This window comes from Tenrec ecaudatus, chromosome 17, assembly GCF_050624435.1.
Source record: "Tenrec ecaudatus isolate mTenEca1 chromosome 17, mTenEca1.hap1, whole genome shotgun sequence".
NCBI lineage: Eukaryota > Metazoa > Chordata > Mammalia > Afrosoricida > Tenrecidae > Tenrec > Tenrec ecaudatus.
Genome location: NC_134546.1, coordinates 28,844,754 through 28,862,928, shown reverse-complemented (window position 1 = coordinate 28,862,928; position 18,175 = coordinate 28,844,754). Strand labels below are relative to the sequence as shown.

Here is an 18,175-nt window from a genome sequence, read left to right as displayed (position 1 = left end):
ATCAAAAATGCCATAGAAGAACTCTGGTGAAAATAGAGAAATGCAGAACCAAATCTCAAATGTCATCTCATGGACTAAAGACTTCACAGTGCCCTGGAGAATGGGTGACCCCCTAAAATCCTGGCTCTGAAATAATTTGTAACCTTAAGCTAAAATATCCCCTCAGGTCTTCTTAAAGCCAAACAGTAGTGTAGCTGAACTAGAAAAGAATGTCTTCTTTGAACATTGTGCTCTTTTAAGAGCTATCAATTTAGGATCAAAATAACAATAGTAACTTGAAAGATTCAATGAATAATTTAGGGGATGGTGAGTTTCTGCGAATGGAGAAAGATCCATGTGAAAAAGGAGAGTGAGTGTAGTTGTACAACTTGAAGAATGTAATCGAAGTCACTGAAGTGTACATGCAGACAATGTTGAATTGGTGCATATTCTGCTGTATATATTCTCAGCAAAAGCAAAATAATAATATGAATAATTTTTGAATAATTAAATGATAAAAGAAATGCAATAGAAATAGTATTAGATGAAAAAAATCATTTGAACCAAATTATAAATTCTAGAAAACATAGTAGAATACTTCATAAAAGTGTGTAAATTGACTGATGACCAAAGTAAAAAGCAGTAAATAACTAAAATAAAAATTTTAGAAAGGATCTGTAATGATGTGAAATATACTATAACTAGCTTCAAATAAAGGAATTAGCCCTTTATGTATAAAGTAATCTTTAAAAATTTGTGACCACCCCCCAAAATGGAGCGAATCAAGAAGAGAGCATACCTAGATAAACAATCTGGAGGAGAAAACAGTTGGACTGACAGCTCTGGGGGTACATGGGAAACTGGGAAGTAGGGGGCAAAGAAGTGGTGTTAACAGACTCAGGGACAAGGGAACAACAAATGATCCAAAATTGGGGAGGAGGGTATAAGAGGCCTGGTAGGGCTTGAGCAAGGGTAATGTAACCAAAAGGAATTACTAAAACCCAAATGAAGGCTGAACATGATACTGGGACAAGAGAAAAGTAAAAGGAAATAGTGGAAAGAACTAGGAGGTAAAGGGCATTTATAAAGGTCTAAATATAGGCATGTACATATGTAAATATATTTATGATAAGGAAATAAATCTATGTACATATATTTATAGGTTTAGTACTAAGGTAGCAGATGTGCACTGGGCCTACACTCTTAAGTAAGTACTCCCTCAATGCAAGAACATTCTGTTCTATTAAATTGGTATTCCATGGTGCTCACCTTAACCAATACGATCGCTGAAGACACATGGATGCATAAGTAAATGTGGTGAAGAAAGCTGATGGTGCCCGGATATCAAAAGATATAGCATCTGGGGTCTTAAAGGCTTGAAGATAAACAAGCAGCCATTTAGCTAAGAAGCAACCAAGCCCACTATGGAAGAAGCACACCAGCCTGTGTGATCATGAGGTGTGGAAGGAATCAGGTATCAGGCATCAAAGAAAAAAAAATCATATCATTGTGTGCCCACCTTCCTGAGATGATCACGGAAGACAAACGGTTGCATAAGCAAACATGGTGGAGAAAGCTGATGGTGCCCAGCTATCAAAAGATAAAGCGCCTAGGGTCTTAAAGGCTTGATGGTGAACAAGCAGCCACACAGCACAGAAGCATCAAAGCTCACATAGAAGAAGCACACCAGCCTGTGTGATCACGAGTTGTTTCAGGGATCAGGTATCAGCATCAGGGAACAAAAATCACATCATTGTGAATGAGGGGGAGTGCAGAGTGGGAACTCAAAGGCACTTTGTGGGCAACTGGACATCCCCTTACAGAAGGGTCATAGGGAAAAGATGAGCCAGTCAGGGTGCAGTGTAGCAACGATGAAACATACAACTTTTCTCTAGTTCCTAAATGCTTCTCTCCCCCTCCCCCCCAGTATCATGATCCCAATTCTATCTTACAAATCTGGCTAGACCAGAGGAGGTACACTGGTACAGATAGGAACTGGAAACACAGGGAATCCAGGACAGATGATCCCTTCAGGACCAGTGGTGAGAGTGGCGATATGGGAGGGTAGAGGGAGAGTGGGTTGGAAAGAAGGAACCGATTACAAGGATCTACATGTGACCTCCTCCCTGGGGGGGCGGACAACAGAAAAGTGGGTGAAGGGAGATGTCGGACAATGTAAAACATGACAAAATAATAATTATAAATTATCAAGGGTTCATGAGGGGGAAGTGGGAGGGAGGGGGAAATGAGGAACTGATGCCAAGGGCTCCAGTAGAAAGCATGTTTTGAGAACAATAAGGGAAACAAATGTACAGATGTGCTTTACACAATGGATGGATGTATGGATTGTGTTAGGCGTACAAACCTCCAATAAAATGATTAAAAAATCAAATTTGTGACCAAAATAAGGAAATGTACATATGTATATTTTTATTTAGTGTAATGTGAAAGTCACTTTGTTTCACTGCTATCTTAACAGGAGGAATAGTGAGTGAAATAACAATGGAATGACAGTAGGTTTTAAGAGTCTGTATCGTATCATAGATAAAAACTTCGAGACTAACTTAGCTGAGTTTGAATTCTGTCATATAGGACTTATTTCATCTATCCAAAATGAATTAATGCATATAAAGAGCTAGGAAAATACGAACGCTGAAGACAAATGGGTTCATAAGCAAATGTGTTGATGAGGGCTGATGGAGCTCAGCTATCAAGAGATATGGCATCTGGGTGCTTGAAGGTAAACAAGAGGCCATCTAGCTCAGAGGCAACGGAGCCCACATGGAAGGAGCACACCAGCCTGTGTGATCATGAGGTGTCTAAGGGATCAGATATCAGCATCAGGGAACAAAAATCACATCATTGTGAATGAGGGGGAGTGCGGGTTGGGGACCCAAAGCCCATCTGTAGGCAACTGGACATCCCTTTACAGAAAGTTGGCAGGGAGGAGACGAGCTGGTTAGGGTGCAGTGTAGCAACGATGAGACACACAACTTTCCTCTCGTTCCTAAATGCTTCCTACCCCACCCCCACTATCATGATCTCAATTCTATGTCACAAATCTCGCTATACTAGAGGATGTACACTAGTACAGATAAAACTGGAAACAGGGAATCCAGGACAGATGGTCCCTTCAGGACCAGTAGTGGCTCAAGTAGAAAGCAAATGTTTTGAGAATGATGAAGGCAACAAATACACAAATGTGCTTGACACAATGTATATATATGGATTGTGATAAAAGTTTTAAGAGCCCCAGATAAAATTAAGAAAAAAAGAACAGTATGTAGCATTCAGTCAACAATCAATGTTATATATTACCGTTTAAAAACTTTATGAATGAATTACTGAAAGATGACTTCGTGTTAAACCTTTCAGTATAAAATGAAGTATTGAATACTTCTAGCTGTCTTACTTGGGGACTAAGGGAGCACAAGAAAGATTGCAGTTGAGATAATATTTGCCTTTTATTTATAGCTTCTGTCTTTCCAAGAACTCAAAATATTCTACATAAATATGAGCATCTAACAGTGTATCAAAGATATATAATTAGTGGCAATAAAACAATTCAATAAATGATATTAGGAAATTCTTGTAGCCTTTTGGCGAGAAAAAACTAAGTTGCACATATACTTTATACTTCACATTTAATAAATCTTAGGGAAAATTATTTTAAACTCAAAATGAGGGAGATGTAGCAAAATAAGGATAAATTCCACTTTATTAAGTATAGGACACTCTCATGACAAAAAGCAAAATCAAGCGACAAACTGGGGAGAAAGAGTTTTCAACTTATGTTTTATGTAGGCGCTAAATTCCATAAAAATAGAGTACTGACATTGATAAGAAAAGGACCACAGAATGTAAACAGATTCCCCAGGAAGGAAAGGCAAATGAACGCTAACTTTCAGAGCGTACCATAATCTCAATCATAAAAAGCAAATATAAGATTTTTACTGAATACCAGTGTTTGTTTAATGTATAACAGAGATCACAAAGCTTCATCACATACATTAAAGAGGATGTAAATGAACTGTTAGTATGTGCCATTGAATTAGTTCCAACGCATAGCAGTGCCATGCACAGCAGAGGGAAACGCTGCCTGGCCGGCCCTGTGCCGTCCTCACAGTTGTTTGAGTCCAACGTTGCAGTCCGTGTCAGGCCATATCTGGGATAATTTTCCTTTTTATTCACTGCCCTTTTGCTTTACTGATGCCCCTTTCCTCGGCCCTGTCTGTCCTAATAGCTTATCCAAAGTATGTGAGATGACGTCTGGCCATTTTTTTGTTTCATTTGTTATGCCTTCACAATCTTCCTAGATTCATATTTTGTCTGTTCCACATTGAGGTTATAATAGATGTTTGTAACTACTTACTCGCATTTTGAGTCAAACCCAATGAGCAAATGAAGGTCCCTGAAGCTTCCCTCTCACCGCGTCGTGCTGGTGTGCTACGTGCTGGGAAGGCACCTTTTTAACGTTGTATTTTGAGCGCCTTCAACCGAGGGACTCGTCTTCTGGCGCTCAATTTGACATTGTTCTGCTGCTGTCAACCAGATGGGCAGTGGCTAACCCTCAGAAGTGGACAGCTACTCCTTTTTCATCGTTTGTTCTCAGTCTGGAAGTGCCACTGGAGCCTGTTCACTTGGGATGAATTTGGGGATTGAAAGCTGATGACATCAGTTCCCAGTGTTATAACAACACACAGGCCGCCACATTCTGAGAATCTTATCGATAGTGGTAGTACGTAAATAGACACTCAAATATGTTGCTGATGAGACTCTAAATTAGGACACATCGTCTTGTGTAGGATAATTTGGCCCTATCAGGAGAAATTACATGTACATACCTGTTACCCTAGCAGGTCAGCTCCAGAAATTTGGCTTATAAATAAAATTGCTCAAATTACGTGTAAAATTGAATGTTCAAGTTATTTATTACATCATTGTTGATTATAGCCGGAGCGTAGAAATAACCTTTCTGTCTACCAGTTGACAACTGATGGAATAGATTTTATTGTTTATATTTGCCAATGTCTAGAGACAATGTTGATTGACACACTGGTGGAGGGTAGAGTTACTAGCACCTGGTACGTAGGAAACATGCCGCTAAACAAGTTACAATGCACCAGACAGGCAGACCACAAAGAACTCCCTGGCTTAAAACACCAAAGGGACCATGGTTAAGAAACCCAGAGAAGACACAATATGCAGCTATAAAAAGGGATGCGGAGGTTTTTTTATGTGGAGGATCTCCAAATGAGAGGCAAGGTACTGATTAGAATGCTACATTTATAGAAAAGAATGGAAAATAGTACATTTATATTTGCCTACACATGTATAATATCTAAAAAAATGTCTAGTAACTGATAGCATTGCCGGTGGGTAAAGGTGGAGGGTAGGGTGTGAGTGACTAGCATTAATGATTTTTACTATATACTCTTTTCATAATTTTGAATTTTATGAATGCATAACCTATTCAGATATACAGACTTAGGAAAATGGAGAAAGCTTAAATACTTTGAGGAAATCATTTTTTAATTTCATAGAATTTTTTTTTTCCCTAGAGAAAGAGGCATTACTGGAGGCTTGACAGCAAGTGTCTAACGCTGTTTCAAAACGAATCTGGATCAAAGTATTACAAGGTAAGAGCTTCAAACGGGTTACACACTGGGCTGTGACTACAGAGTCAGCAGTTCAAAACCACCACCCACTCCTCAGAACAGAGATGAGGCTTTCTACTCTGTAAAGATTTAAAGCCGGTGTAGAAAGGGGGAACCGATTATAAGGATCTCTATATAACCTCCTCCCTGGGGATGGATAACAGAAAAGTGGATGAAGGGAGGGAGGCGTCGGACAAAATAATAATAATTTATAAATTATCAAGGGTTCATGAGGGAAGGGGGAATGAAAAGGGAGTGGGGGAAATGAGCTGATACCAAGCGCTTCAGTGGAGAGCAAATGTTTTGAGAATGATGAGGGCAACGAATGTACAAATGTGCTTGACACAATGGATGTATGCATGGATTGTGATAAGAGTTGTATGAGACCCCAATAAAATGATTTAAAGAAGAAGAAAAAAAGATTTAAAGCCATAGAAATCCAAATGGCAGCTCTAATCTGTCCTAGGCAGTGGGTTTGCTTTGTTTTGCTTATTAAATAGTGTTTTTTTTCCAGCTATATCCAAATAGTCTTAGGTCATTAATTGTTATTCAGTGTGCCTACGATGACACGCTAATAAAGTTCCTAGTCACTGTCAGATTTTTTTGTTATTGCAGCAACTGTATCTCACCCTTCCATTCTACCCTCCACAGCAGCTCTGGTAACCCAAGGTTGGCATTGATCATTGTTAGTTTTGGGTGGCTTGTCAGTTTGGACTGCTAACTGCAAGGTCAGCAATTAAGCCCCAGCAGCCACTCCTCGGGAGAAAAGTGAAAGGTTTTGTTCCCGTAAATCCTCACAGGCTTGGAAATCTGCAAGGGCAGTTCTACGTGTAGGAATCGGCTTAATGCTAGTGAGTTCTGAGTTTAGTCAGGTTGCTGCTATTTTCTCTGTGGATGCTGTGATTTAGAGCCGACTATTTAGAAAGGTCCATGATCATTTTCTGCAGAAGATGGCATTGTGGTATATGGAATTTCTCCTGCCTTCTACTGCACCTTTGGCCTTGGTCTCTGACTGATTGTTTTGGTTCTTCATCTCCTTTGTAAAATCTGCTGTGTTGCCCTGCTCATGGTATGCCATGGCCCAGGCTGACAGACACCAAACAAGATTATAAATACAGCAATTGAGTCAGTAAGTAAGAATGGAAAATAATAATTTGCTCTGAACTAAGTCTTTTTTGGATTTGGAGGCTTGGGTGGTCCTTTTTAAAAATTAGATGTTAGAAGTTTTTTAGGCAGTCGACTGAACATAAATACTGTTATGCCACCGCACGGGCAGAACCAGGATGGAGTGCTCAAGCAGCCGGTACTAACACAACATTTTGCTTTCACTGCCACTGCGCCTGTGCTGCTTAGGGGCAATATCTGGTAGACAGACACTATTAGAGAAATAGTTGCTAAGTGAATTTAGTGACAACTGGGAAATGGCAAATGTGGGCTCTCCTTCTATGTACCCTGATGACGTGTGCAGGTCTGAAGATCCAGCATAGTCATCCTCTTCCCTGCTCTGCCCCCGGCATTGCTGGAAGTACAAATGACTCAAGACAGGAACTGTCGTCAAGACTAGCGTGTGTTCCTTTGGTGTGCCACACACTTCAGGGACACTTGTGTTGATCCTAATGACATTCGTTAGAAATGCATATGTTTAGTTTTTTTTGTTATGTTTAGTTTTTTAATATTTCTGAGATTTAAAACAGGATGTAGTTCATATTTTATAATGCTTAATATATTTTTCTTTCAGGAAATCCCACTTTCTGAGATACTCCGTGTATCTTTGCCGTGTGATTTCACAAACATTTTACAAGGCAGCAACCCGCACTGTTTTGAGATCATCACTGATACTATGGTGTACTTTGTGGGTGAGAACAATGGGGACAGCTCTCACAATCCGGTTCTCGCTGCCACTGGAGTTGGACTTGATGTAGCACAGAGCTGGGAAAAAGCAATCCGTCAAGCTCTCATGCCTGTCACCCCTCAAGCTAGTGTTTGTACTTCTCCTGGGCAAGGGAAAGATCACAGTAAGCAATAAGCTAGTTGATGATTTTCTTTTTCCTGTTTGGACCTTAAGCAGTTTGTGGATGTGAGTGTATATCTGTGTGTGTTTGAATGCTTATTGTAAGGATTGTCTTAGCACACCGATGTAATGACTATATATTTATATACACCTATAAGTGTGTGTGTGTGTGTGTGTGTGTGTGTGTGTGTGTGTGTGTGTGTGTGTATCTGAGAATAAAGTTCCATTGGTTCTTGGGCATACATAATATGCTCAGAGTTTGGCCCCACAGGCAGTCTTCCCTGCATTGAAACCCTGGCTTCTCCCGTTTACCAGAGCCTGGATTTAAAAGTGTGTTTGATCCTAAGTGCATTTCTTCTCTACGGTGGTAAATACTTCATCCCTGCCATCAAGTCCGTTCTGAAGCATAGAAACTCTGTAGGACAGGGTTTCAGTGCTTCTCTCAGATAACTCTTTACAGAATCAGAGAGCCTCATCTTTCTTCTGAGGAGCAAGTGGTGGTTATGGACTGTTGCCTCATAACCAGCTACACCACCAGAGCTGCTTGCCTAGGGTTGTCAGTATTCAGTGAGAGAGTTCTTATAAAGTGCTGTGAATAGTGCTTGTTTAAATGTTGAATGATTATAATATATCTGAATGTACTTAATATTTTTTAATTGAGCTTTTGGGGAAAAAAGCCAATTTACTTGATTAATTGTGCTCATTTCTTTAGCCAAGGTTTATATTAGTGATTACAAAGAAAGGCCTCACATTCTTGCTCCCTTGAATTATTCTGGAGATTCTAGATGTTGGACCCCTATTCCCATTTACATTTCCTTTTGTCTTTTTCTGGACAATTGGCTCCAGTGTCAGACTTTCTCTGTTCACCAAAGTAATAGAAACATTTAGACTATATAGCAATGTGTAATATAGACTGAGAAAGTTTTAGCTGTACAACACAGTCACCTCTGTACCTAATCCTACACTGCCACCTATGGCCTGAAAATCATCTCTGCACTCTGGTATAAAGTTTTAGATTTGGGACAGGTGAGAGAAAAGAGATACACTATTTATACTATACTATTTTGCTTTTTCTTTGGGGGGGGGGATGGTGTCTTAAAAATGATATATTCTTTAATAATTGTTTTATCCATTATTAATATGTATGCTATACATTAGTGTCAATATATAGATTTACTAATGCTTTTTAACATGAGTGTAATACCTTTTTTTAATGCAAGAAATATAAGAAGTACATGAAGCAAAAATAGAAATACTCAGTTTTAGTCCCACCTTTCCCACTCCCTAGAAGGACTCGTATCTATTTTTCTGTCTTTATCTTGGTTTAGGGTTTGTTTTTATTTAGCTACTAAACCCACCCATAGCCATCAGATCTATTTCCACTCACAGTGATCCTACTAAGAGTTTCTGAGCTTACAAATCTGTATGAGAGAGAGCAGCTTCAACCGTCTCCCTCCGAGTGGCCAGTGTTTTTCAACTGTGCAGTTCGGCAGTCCAGTGCTTCCCCAACAGTGCTGCCAGGGCTTCGTAATTCTACTTCTGCTACCCTGAGGCTTGCTTTCTCCATTCAATAGGAAAACTGGGGTAGCTTTCTGACCCAACATTTTCAGCTCTACATCCTTTTTCAAATAGGTAGTATTCCTTTGTATTTAGTTATTTCACCAGTTTCCTGCTAATAAATTAGTTTGTGGCTGTATAAAGTGTGTTTAAATGTATATAATTGTATTAATTGTGAATTTTTTTAACTTAATTTTTTAAATTTAGTATACTGTGGGAATTTTTATATGTCAATGAATATTAATCTTACTAAGCCAATATTAACAATTTTATTCTTTCTCTCATAAACCTTTTTTTATATTTTACAGAAGATTTGTCTACCAGTATCTCTGTATCTAATTGTCAGATACAAGAGAACGTGGTGAGTAATAATTACAGCTAAAGTGTGCAAACCGAGGAGTAAAGTCAAGGGAAATAAAATTAGAAAACCTTACTAGCAAAACAGGTTCTTAGTCCAAGGCCTTAAACAATGTGTATAGAGTCATTATACTAGAATTTGGGAATAACAGACTTCCTCCTAATGTGTTCTGCTTTAAAAGGAAACTAAGGCAGATTTTTTTAAATTATTAAAGTAGATTCACAGTTTTATAAGTAGCACTAGAATACTGTAAAGTACTTACTGTAGTTCAGAGAAAAGGGGAGGATTACTTTTGGGTGAGCAAGAAAAGCTTCCTGAAGAAAGTGGGACTTGATTTGTTCCTGGTCAGATCTAGCAAGGTTGATTGACAGTAGAGCGGAGGAGGTGGGGCAATATTCCAAGTAGGTGGAGGGGAAAGAATGAGTTAGCAGAGGAAAGCAGGAGGAAAAGCGAGGCTTTAAGGTTTGAATTTGACTGCTCTAAAACCAAAACTCGCTGCTGTGGGGTCAATACCAACTCCTCGTGACCCTATAGGACAAAGTAGAACCGCATAGGGTTTCCGAGGCTGTCAGTCTGTACTGGAGCAGACAGCTTCCTCTCTCTCCTAAGGAGTCAGTCACTGGCTGATTTGAAGCGCTCACCTGGCAGGTGACAGCCAGATATTTAGCCCACTGTGCCACCAAGGTTCCTTTGGGCTGATACAGAGGATTGATTATAATGGAGTTGGCATGCTTTCTTTTTGTAAAGGACAAGATAATAAATATATTAGACTCTACAGGCTGTTTGGTCCCTATCACAACTCAGCCTCTGTTGCAAAAAGCAAGTGTTGACAGTATGCAGATGAGTGTGGCTGTATCCCAATAAAACTTTTATTTCTGGACACGGAAGTTTGATCTTAATGTAAATTTCATATGTCACAATATATTTTTATTATTTTAGCTTTTTCCCATCCATTAAGAAATTCCAGAACTATTCTCAATTCTTGGGCTGTTAAAAAGGGAGGGTGGGTACAACAGACCAGGTTTGACTGCAGGCCGGTTTGCCAACCCCTGGATCAGAAGGAAAAAAGCTAGGAAAAGTCAGAAAATTATTCAAGCCTCTGATGAAAATCTTTCCTTGACTCTTTGGGGCATTCAGCTGTTGTATGGTACACCAGGTAAAGCTGTTGTGGTTTCTAAGATTGCAGTGAAGACAGGGTATCCAGTAGTGTTAAGGGAGATAGGGGATCTCAAGGAGGTGTTATCTCTGTGTCTATCCTTGTGGTTGGAAGCATAGATACTCGATTCCTGAGATCTTTCAAAGGGATGAGACACAAGAGCCCAGGCTCTGCAGGAGCCCACAGGAGCTAAATGACATAGCCATTTGGGCCTGAAGAGAAAACAGATTTCAGAATGGGTCTTGGTTAAAGAACTTATTTCAGCAATTACTAATAGATGGCCCTCGTCTAGTTTGATAAAATTCAAATTTTGATCAAACAAAAAATAGTTGAGTTGGAAAGCATTTCAAAATGATCCAGTCAAGCCTTAAAATTTTCATTCTTCCTTAAAACATAAGATGCAGCAATAAATAGTTCATGGAAAAAATGGAATTTCCCATAAACATTTTGAAGCCCCTCATAGAGGGGCTTCACAGGATTTTGTCTTTTAAGGATAGACCACTCAGTTTCTACTTTGTCTTTCTTGCACACACCCCACCCATGTGCATTGTGTTTACTTTCCCATTGTTTCTTTAAAGTGGAGCCAAGGATACATGTGAAAAAAGAGCCTTAGGTTTTTACTCCCTAGATCTTTTGTATTTATTTTGCTGACAAGTAATTTGACAACAGTTGTTGGTAGTGACTCATCTTTATAGGATTTCCAGAGCAACTTAGTTTCCATAGAAATCTTATACTTCATTGATGTCTTTGTGTATACTTCATTACTTATAGTTAAGACATATTTTATTATTACCAGTACATTTTGACAAGTGCAGTAACTCTTAGAGAAATTATTATAACATGACATATATCAAAGACACCATTGAATGAACCCTACAAGAGTAGAGCTGACTGGCCCGAGGCACTGTGTGTGAGCCTTAGCCATCGGCAAGCGCTTCTCAGAGGGAATGGGGTCCAGAGGTTACTAGGGAGTTAGTGGGGAAAAGGTATTTGAGAACACCTATTTTGTATTTTATTTGAATATCATGGTTTCATGAATTGTTTAATCTTTAATATAGATTTATTTTTCTGTTATGTTTCTAAGTCCTTCTTTACAAATTACCTATCACAGAGTCATCTATCCAGTTCAATAAATACTGAAGATAATCATAAAATCATACGCATTTTAAGATTAGAAGAGACTTAGTTCAAAATAAACTAAATTCCCGGTAATCTAAGTAGCTTGGTTAAGATTGCCTAACCTAACCCAAATTTAAGAATTTAGGATTTATTTACCGCCCCGAAATGCATGCATCCTCATTTAATTCATTTAAAAATCCAGATTTTTTTTAAAGGTCACAGCCTTGAAAACCCTCTGGAACACATAAAATACTACTATGAGTCATTATTGTCAATAATTTATCAAGTAGTCTTTTTTCTCTAAAGTCAAATTGTATTCATGTAACAGCAGCAAGTCTTACTATTGTCTCTGAAGCCAGTGTGTCCCAAACCTTCCATGCTTTTAACGTGCTTAACCCTGCATTCACGTAAACCCACGTCACAGCTTTAGTCTAGTGTTCTACACACCAAATCCACTGCCATCTAGTCTCTTCTGACTCATAGGGACCCGACTCACAGAGTTGCCATGCTGTAAACCTTTACAGGAGCAGCCAGCCTTGTCTTTCTCCCATGGAAGAGTTGGTGGATTTGAATCAACGAGCTTGCAGTTGGCAGTTCAGCAGCACGCCTTATCCAGCGCATCACTGCCATTGAGTCAGTTCCTACTCATTGAGACTATCCGTCAGGATAGGACTGACCTGGAGGTGTTCAAGACTAACTTTACAGCAGTAGAAAACCGTGTCTTCCTCCCACATCCAGCATAGAGCAAGCACAAAAGCAGTAGTACCTCTTAAGACACAAAATCGTGTTTTGTGTGTGTATTGAAAAGCCTGTGTGCATGCCCTAGTACAAGGGAGACCTTGATTGAAGAACTGTGATGGGATTGAAGCGTGTGCCACCACCACCACCACCAAAAAAATGAAAGCAACTGGAATAGAAGGGAAAGAGGGAGGGATCGAAGAAAGGGAGTCAGAAGAGAAAGGGAGACTGAGGGTCAGCTCAGTTATAGACTTCCATTTCTCAGACTTTTCAGTATCAACCTGATTCTAATAATGATAGTTTAAGTTTCTTGGTTTTTTTTTTAATCAAAGCTATCCAACATCTATAAAGGGCAAATTAGTAAAACCTTTGTTCATAACTTTTCATATAACTTTACTTTTTAGAGGTCCCTACTTGATATATTTTTTTTAATTCAAGTCTTCTATCAAAGGTGATTTCACATAAAACTTTACCATTGCACATTAGTAGCCATGGTATAAAATTTGGACTTAGCCTCTCCTAAAGCATAATATAAAAAGTATGTTTTACCATAAAAGGGTTTTGTGTTTTATGAACATTAATTATATTAAGAAAACAAAATTATCTTATGAAAACAAAATTGTACCTAAGTATTTAAACGAAAAGAATCAGGAGATAATAATATTGCTGTATAGCAGTAAAGAATACGTTATATTTATTGCTTGCTTTTTCTTGCATAGGACATCAGTTCTGTTTACCAGATCTTTGCAGATGAGGTGCTTGGTTCAGGCCAGTTTGGCATTGTTTATGGAGGTAAGTGACTAGATAGCCTTTTGCACACCGGGTATGTTATAGACAAATTATGAAAATGGTTAAACATCTCCTAGATAATACATTTTAATCTCATAATTTTGTCGGGTAGCCTTCTCTTCTAAGGTTAATTTATGTTCTTTTAGCTATGTCCTTTTCATTGAAAATGAACTTTTATTATCAATTTTTATTGCAAACTTTAAAAAGGAAAAGAATTAGAAAATTTATTTTTCAATAAAAGACATTCTTAAAACTGACACCCTGTGGGCTGTCAGAGAAGTCGTTAGCCTCGGTGTGCCTCAGAATCTTCATTTGTTAAACAGAAGCAACGAAATCTACCCTGAATAATACACAGAGCTAATATCTGTGAACCTAATGCCTATAAAGTACTTCATGAGCTGTGGTGCCAGTAATGTCAGGCCCTTACCCTTGGTCACTGCTGTGAAGAATGGTATCCTATTTGGCCTTCCCATCTCCAGTTTTGTCCTCTTCCACATCATACCTGGGGGGAATCATTTTTAAGAAATAAACAAAAATAGGAAAGTGAATAAAGTATTGCTATCAGGGTCCCACTTGATGCATGCATAGGTTTATTCTAAATAATACGTGTTTAAGTTTGTCTCTCTGATCACTGGATGGTTGCAAAAAAGTTCTCTGAGTGGTACACTGAGTCTTGTTAGGGTGCTTACCAAAACAAGTTCAATCCAAACAGTGGATGTCGAGGGGACATGGGCCACTTCAACTCAAGGCAGAGAGGTCAGTTTAGAAAGGTCTGGGGACTGTTTGGAGGACCCCAAAGGAGTCATCTTGATAAGTTTTCTTAAGACACAGGACATTTACAGGGGCTTACATCAAGAAGCACTGAGAAAATAGAAAACTGCATCAGTAAGAAAAATACCTCAAAAATTAAGCTATGGAACTGTTCCCACTATGACAATATACCTGTTCACTCTTCAAGAGTAGCAAGGATTGTCCTGTGAGAATTTTGTTGGGAAACCTTACTGCATCCACCCTATAGCCTTGATAATGCACCGTCAGGCTTGTTTTTAATCCTTCAAACTCAGAGAACATTGAGAATGAACATAATGTGAGTCCTTCAAGGTGGCCAAACTGCCACTTGGACCTGTGTGTCATGAAGCGTGCCGACCTTCTGGTGGAGGGGTGAGAGATGGGGCACTGCCTGCGGAAGTCTGTAGCCCTGCATAGAAGATATGTTGAAAATAGGAGCTTGACTTTGAACAGTTTTGTGCACTATAGATCTCTTTTATTTTATAGCTATGCCTTTTGACTTAACCTCCAGAGAACTTCCGTGTATGGCAGCTCCTGTGGTAAAGATTATGGCATACATCTGAGCTGTCTCCGTTGCTGCTGCTACAGCTTCTTTGTGTTATCTGTCTCTCAATAGGAAAACATAGAAAGACGGGAAGGGACGTGGCTATTAAAGTTATCGATAAGATGAGATTCCCCACAAAACAGGAAAGTCAGCTCCGTAATGAAGTGGCTATTTTACAGGTAAAAAAAAAATCTTTGCATTGGTTTTAATTGTTTATTTATGAATTTTTTAATCGGAGTTTGTTTAGTATGCTCAGAAAAGGCATTTTTTGCTTTGCTTCATTTTCTAACCACTTTTAGGATCAATTAAAGGCTACACGTATCTGAATTAACTATTTGTTAACTCTAAAACAAAAAGAGAGAATTTAGACAGCCTTATACATTTTCATAATTAAATTATTCAAAAACGGTACATATTACTACAATTGCTTCGAATCGTCTGGTAGTTCTACTGGCACACTTCATTAGGAGGCTGTTATAGCCAACCCGACTCTCACAATTGATGTGCTGTAAACAATAACTGCTTAAAATTAGTTCTATTTTCATGGCCATGTTATTTTTTTAATTCAAAAATAAAGATTTAATTTAGTGAGCCTCAGTCTATTAAGATATAATTGAAAGATATTGGCGATGACCTAAACCCTATGGAACATTGAAGTATTAGGTGTTTTGAATTTCTCCAACACAGTCACCTCTTTGGTGAGTTATTAAGAAAAATAAAATCTAGCATGGATTATTTTTCTGAATATCCTCTAGATGCTAAATTATGAGATGCACGTTGGTATCTATTCATAATATTTAGGAAATCGTGGTGATGTGTAAATGCTCTCAGAGTCCTGCTTACTTGGGAGTGGCGCTCAAGAGGAGACAGCCTACTGAGTGTATGTTTCCTTAGTGGAGCAAGTAAGAAACATTTATTACAAGATTGGTCACTAGTAGTAGCTTTTGCCTCACTTTTAATTTTTTCTTAAAATATGGAAAACTTCATGAATTTGCATGTCTTCTCTGTATCCTTCCAATTTTAGTACATGTGCTGCCGACGCAGGCACCACCTCGCTTCTTTTTCAGAGTAATCACAATCAAGATTGTACCTGCAGGGGATCTGTTGTCACTTCTAGGCTATCAATTCTGCAAAGTGACTTAAAATCGAATATTAATAAATATAAAACCCTCTATTAGTGTGGAAATATAATTTTAGATATCTTTTCATGCTTAAATTTGGAATATCTCGCACAGCCAAAAATAAAAATTAGGAATATATTTGTAAAGCTGACTTACTCCCTTTTTTGGCTGATGTCTTCCTGACACCTGGCTCGCAAAATAATTCTGAAGCATTTTTCCTCAGATATCATCAGCTTTGGGTCATCATAACTAAATTTAGGAATTTCTAGTGAAAACAGCGTGACAAGATTTATGATGCTTATTCTTATATTAATATATGCTTTCTAGTATTTTCATTATTATCTTACTGGAAGTAGATTTACGTAGTAGAAATATTTCTTTTCATTTTTTATCATTTAATTGGGGGCTCGTACAACTCTTATCATAATCCATACATACATCCATTGTGTCAAACACATTTGTACATTTGTTGCCATCATCATTCTCAAAACATTTTTTGTTTATTTTTAATCAATTTATTAAGGGCTCATACAACTCTTATCATAATCCATACACACATCAATTGTGAAAAGCACATTTATACATTTATTGCCCTCATCATTCTCAAAACATGCTTTCTACTTGAGCCCTTGGTATCAACTCATTTTTCCCCCTCCCTCCATGCTCCCCCCCCTCGTGAACCCTTGATAATTTATAAATTATTATTAATTTGTCATGTCTTACACTGTCCGACATCTCCCTTCACCCACTTTTCTGTTGTCTGTCTCCCAGGGAGGAGGTTATATGTAGATCCATGTAATTTGTTTCCCTTTCTACCCCACCCTCCTGGTATCGCCGCCACTCTCCCCACTGGTCCTGAAGGGATCATCTATCCTGGATTTCCTGTGTTTTCAGTACCTATCTGTACCAGTGCACATCCTCTGGTCTAGCCGGATTTGTAAGGTAGAATTGGGATCATGATAATCGGGGGTGGAGGGAGGAAGCAATTAGGAATTAGAGGAAAGTTGTATGTTTCATCCTTGCTACACTGTACCCTGACTGGCTCGTCTCCTCCCCGTGGCCCTTCTGTAAGGAGATGTCCAGTTGCCTACAGTTGGGTCTTGGGTCCCCAATCTGTACTCACCTCATTAATAATGACTCGATATTTTGTTCTTTGATGCCTGATACCTGATCCCTTCAATACCTCATGATCATACAGGCTGGTGTGCTTCTTCCATGTGGGCTTTGTTGCTTCTGGGAAATATTTCTTTAAGTACGCTATTTAATCCTAGATGTAGCCCAACAGTATCTTTATAGATTCCTCTCAGATTCTTTATATAAAACATGTGTCTGTTGAGTGAATCCACTTCTGTGTGCCCAAGTCTATACTTTTTGTTGTTATAACAGTGAAGAAAGTAAGGCTAAGAGAATTTGAATCAATCTATCTCTACACTTACTGCCATCGAATTGAGTCAGTTCTCACTCATAGCAACCCTACACCACACAATTTATTTAAATGCCTATATGTCACAAGCCTCAGCCCTGTTTCCAGCTGTATCATCTTTACTTCTCATCATTGCCCTGGGTTCTTCATAGAAATCCAAAAAACCTCACTGCCATCAGGTTGGTTCCAACTCAGAGTGACCCTAAAGGACAGGGTAGATCTATCTGCCCCTGTAGGTTTCTGAGACTCTTGATGAGCGTAGAAAGCCCCATCTTTCTCCCAAAGAGCAGCTGGTGGTTTCAAACTGGACCTTTTGGGTAACAGCCCAAGGTGTGGAACACACCACCAGGCTCCTTGGTGCTCTTCAGATAGTTATCAAAAAGCCTCACAAGCTGCCTGAAACACTAATCCTGGTGCTCCAGTGTCAGCCTGAGTTTTTTTCTTCCCCTTATTCAGGCTGGGCAGATGATTGAAATTGCAGCTGTGATCGTGCTAGGGGCAGGAAGGAAAAGCAAAGGCTCCCTGATTCAGAAAGCTGCCACGCTTGTCAGGGAGCCCTGGGGAGGGTAGTGGCTTACGTGTTGGACTGCTAACTGCAAGGCCAGCCATTCAAATCCACCAGTTTCTCTCTCTGCAGGAGAAAGACGAGCCTCTCTCCTCCCAGAAAGAGTTAAGTCTCAGGAACCCAAAGGGGCAATTCTACTCTGTCCTGTATGAGTTGGAATCGACCTGATGGCAGTTGGTTTGGTATTTTCGCTTTTTGTTTCAGCATGTCACCATGAATAACGTAAAGCTTTGTTCGTACGCATTGGGTGACAGGCTCTATAGAAATCGGCACATTCCATTTGGGGGTGCTCGTGACTAGTCTTTATTAAGCTGATTCAAAAATCTGTCTGCAGAGGTTCCACTGTGGACACTACCCTCAGCTAATTGA

General features: G+C 39.1%; 1 protein-coding gene across 1 annotated transcript in view; it reads left to right on the top strand.

Moving 5' to 3' along the window:
- The window catches only part of PRKD3 (protein kinase D3), a 94,101-nt gene that overhangs the window by 60,017 nt on the left and 15,909 nt on the right, over window positions 1-18,175 (top strand). Inside the window, exons 10-14 of the mRNA XM_075535691.1 lie at window positions 5,541-5,618; window positions 7,375-7,651; window positions 9,513-9,565; window positions 13,295-13,367; window positions 14,770-14,876. Of these exons, the coding sequence (XP_075391806.1) occupies window positions 5,541-5,618; window positions 7,375-7,651; window positions 9,513-9,565; window positions 13,295-13,367; window positions 14,770-14,876 (588 nt within the window). The remainder of the gene's footprint in view (window positions 1-5,540; window positions 5,619-7,374; window positions 7,652-9,512; window positions 9,566-13,294; window positions 13,368-14,769; window positions 14,877-18,175) is intronic.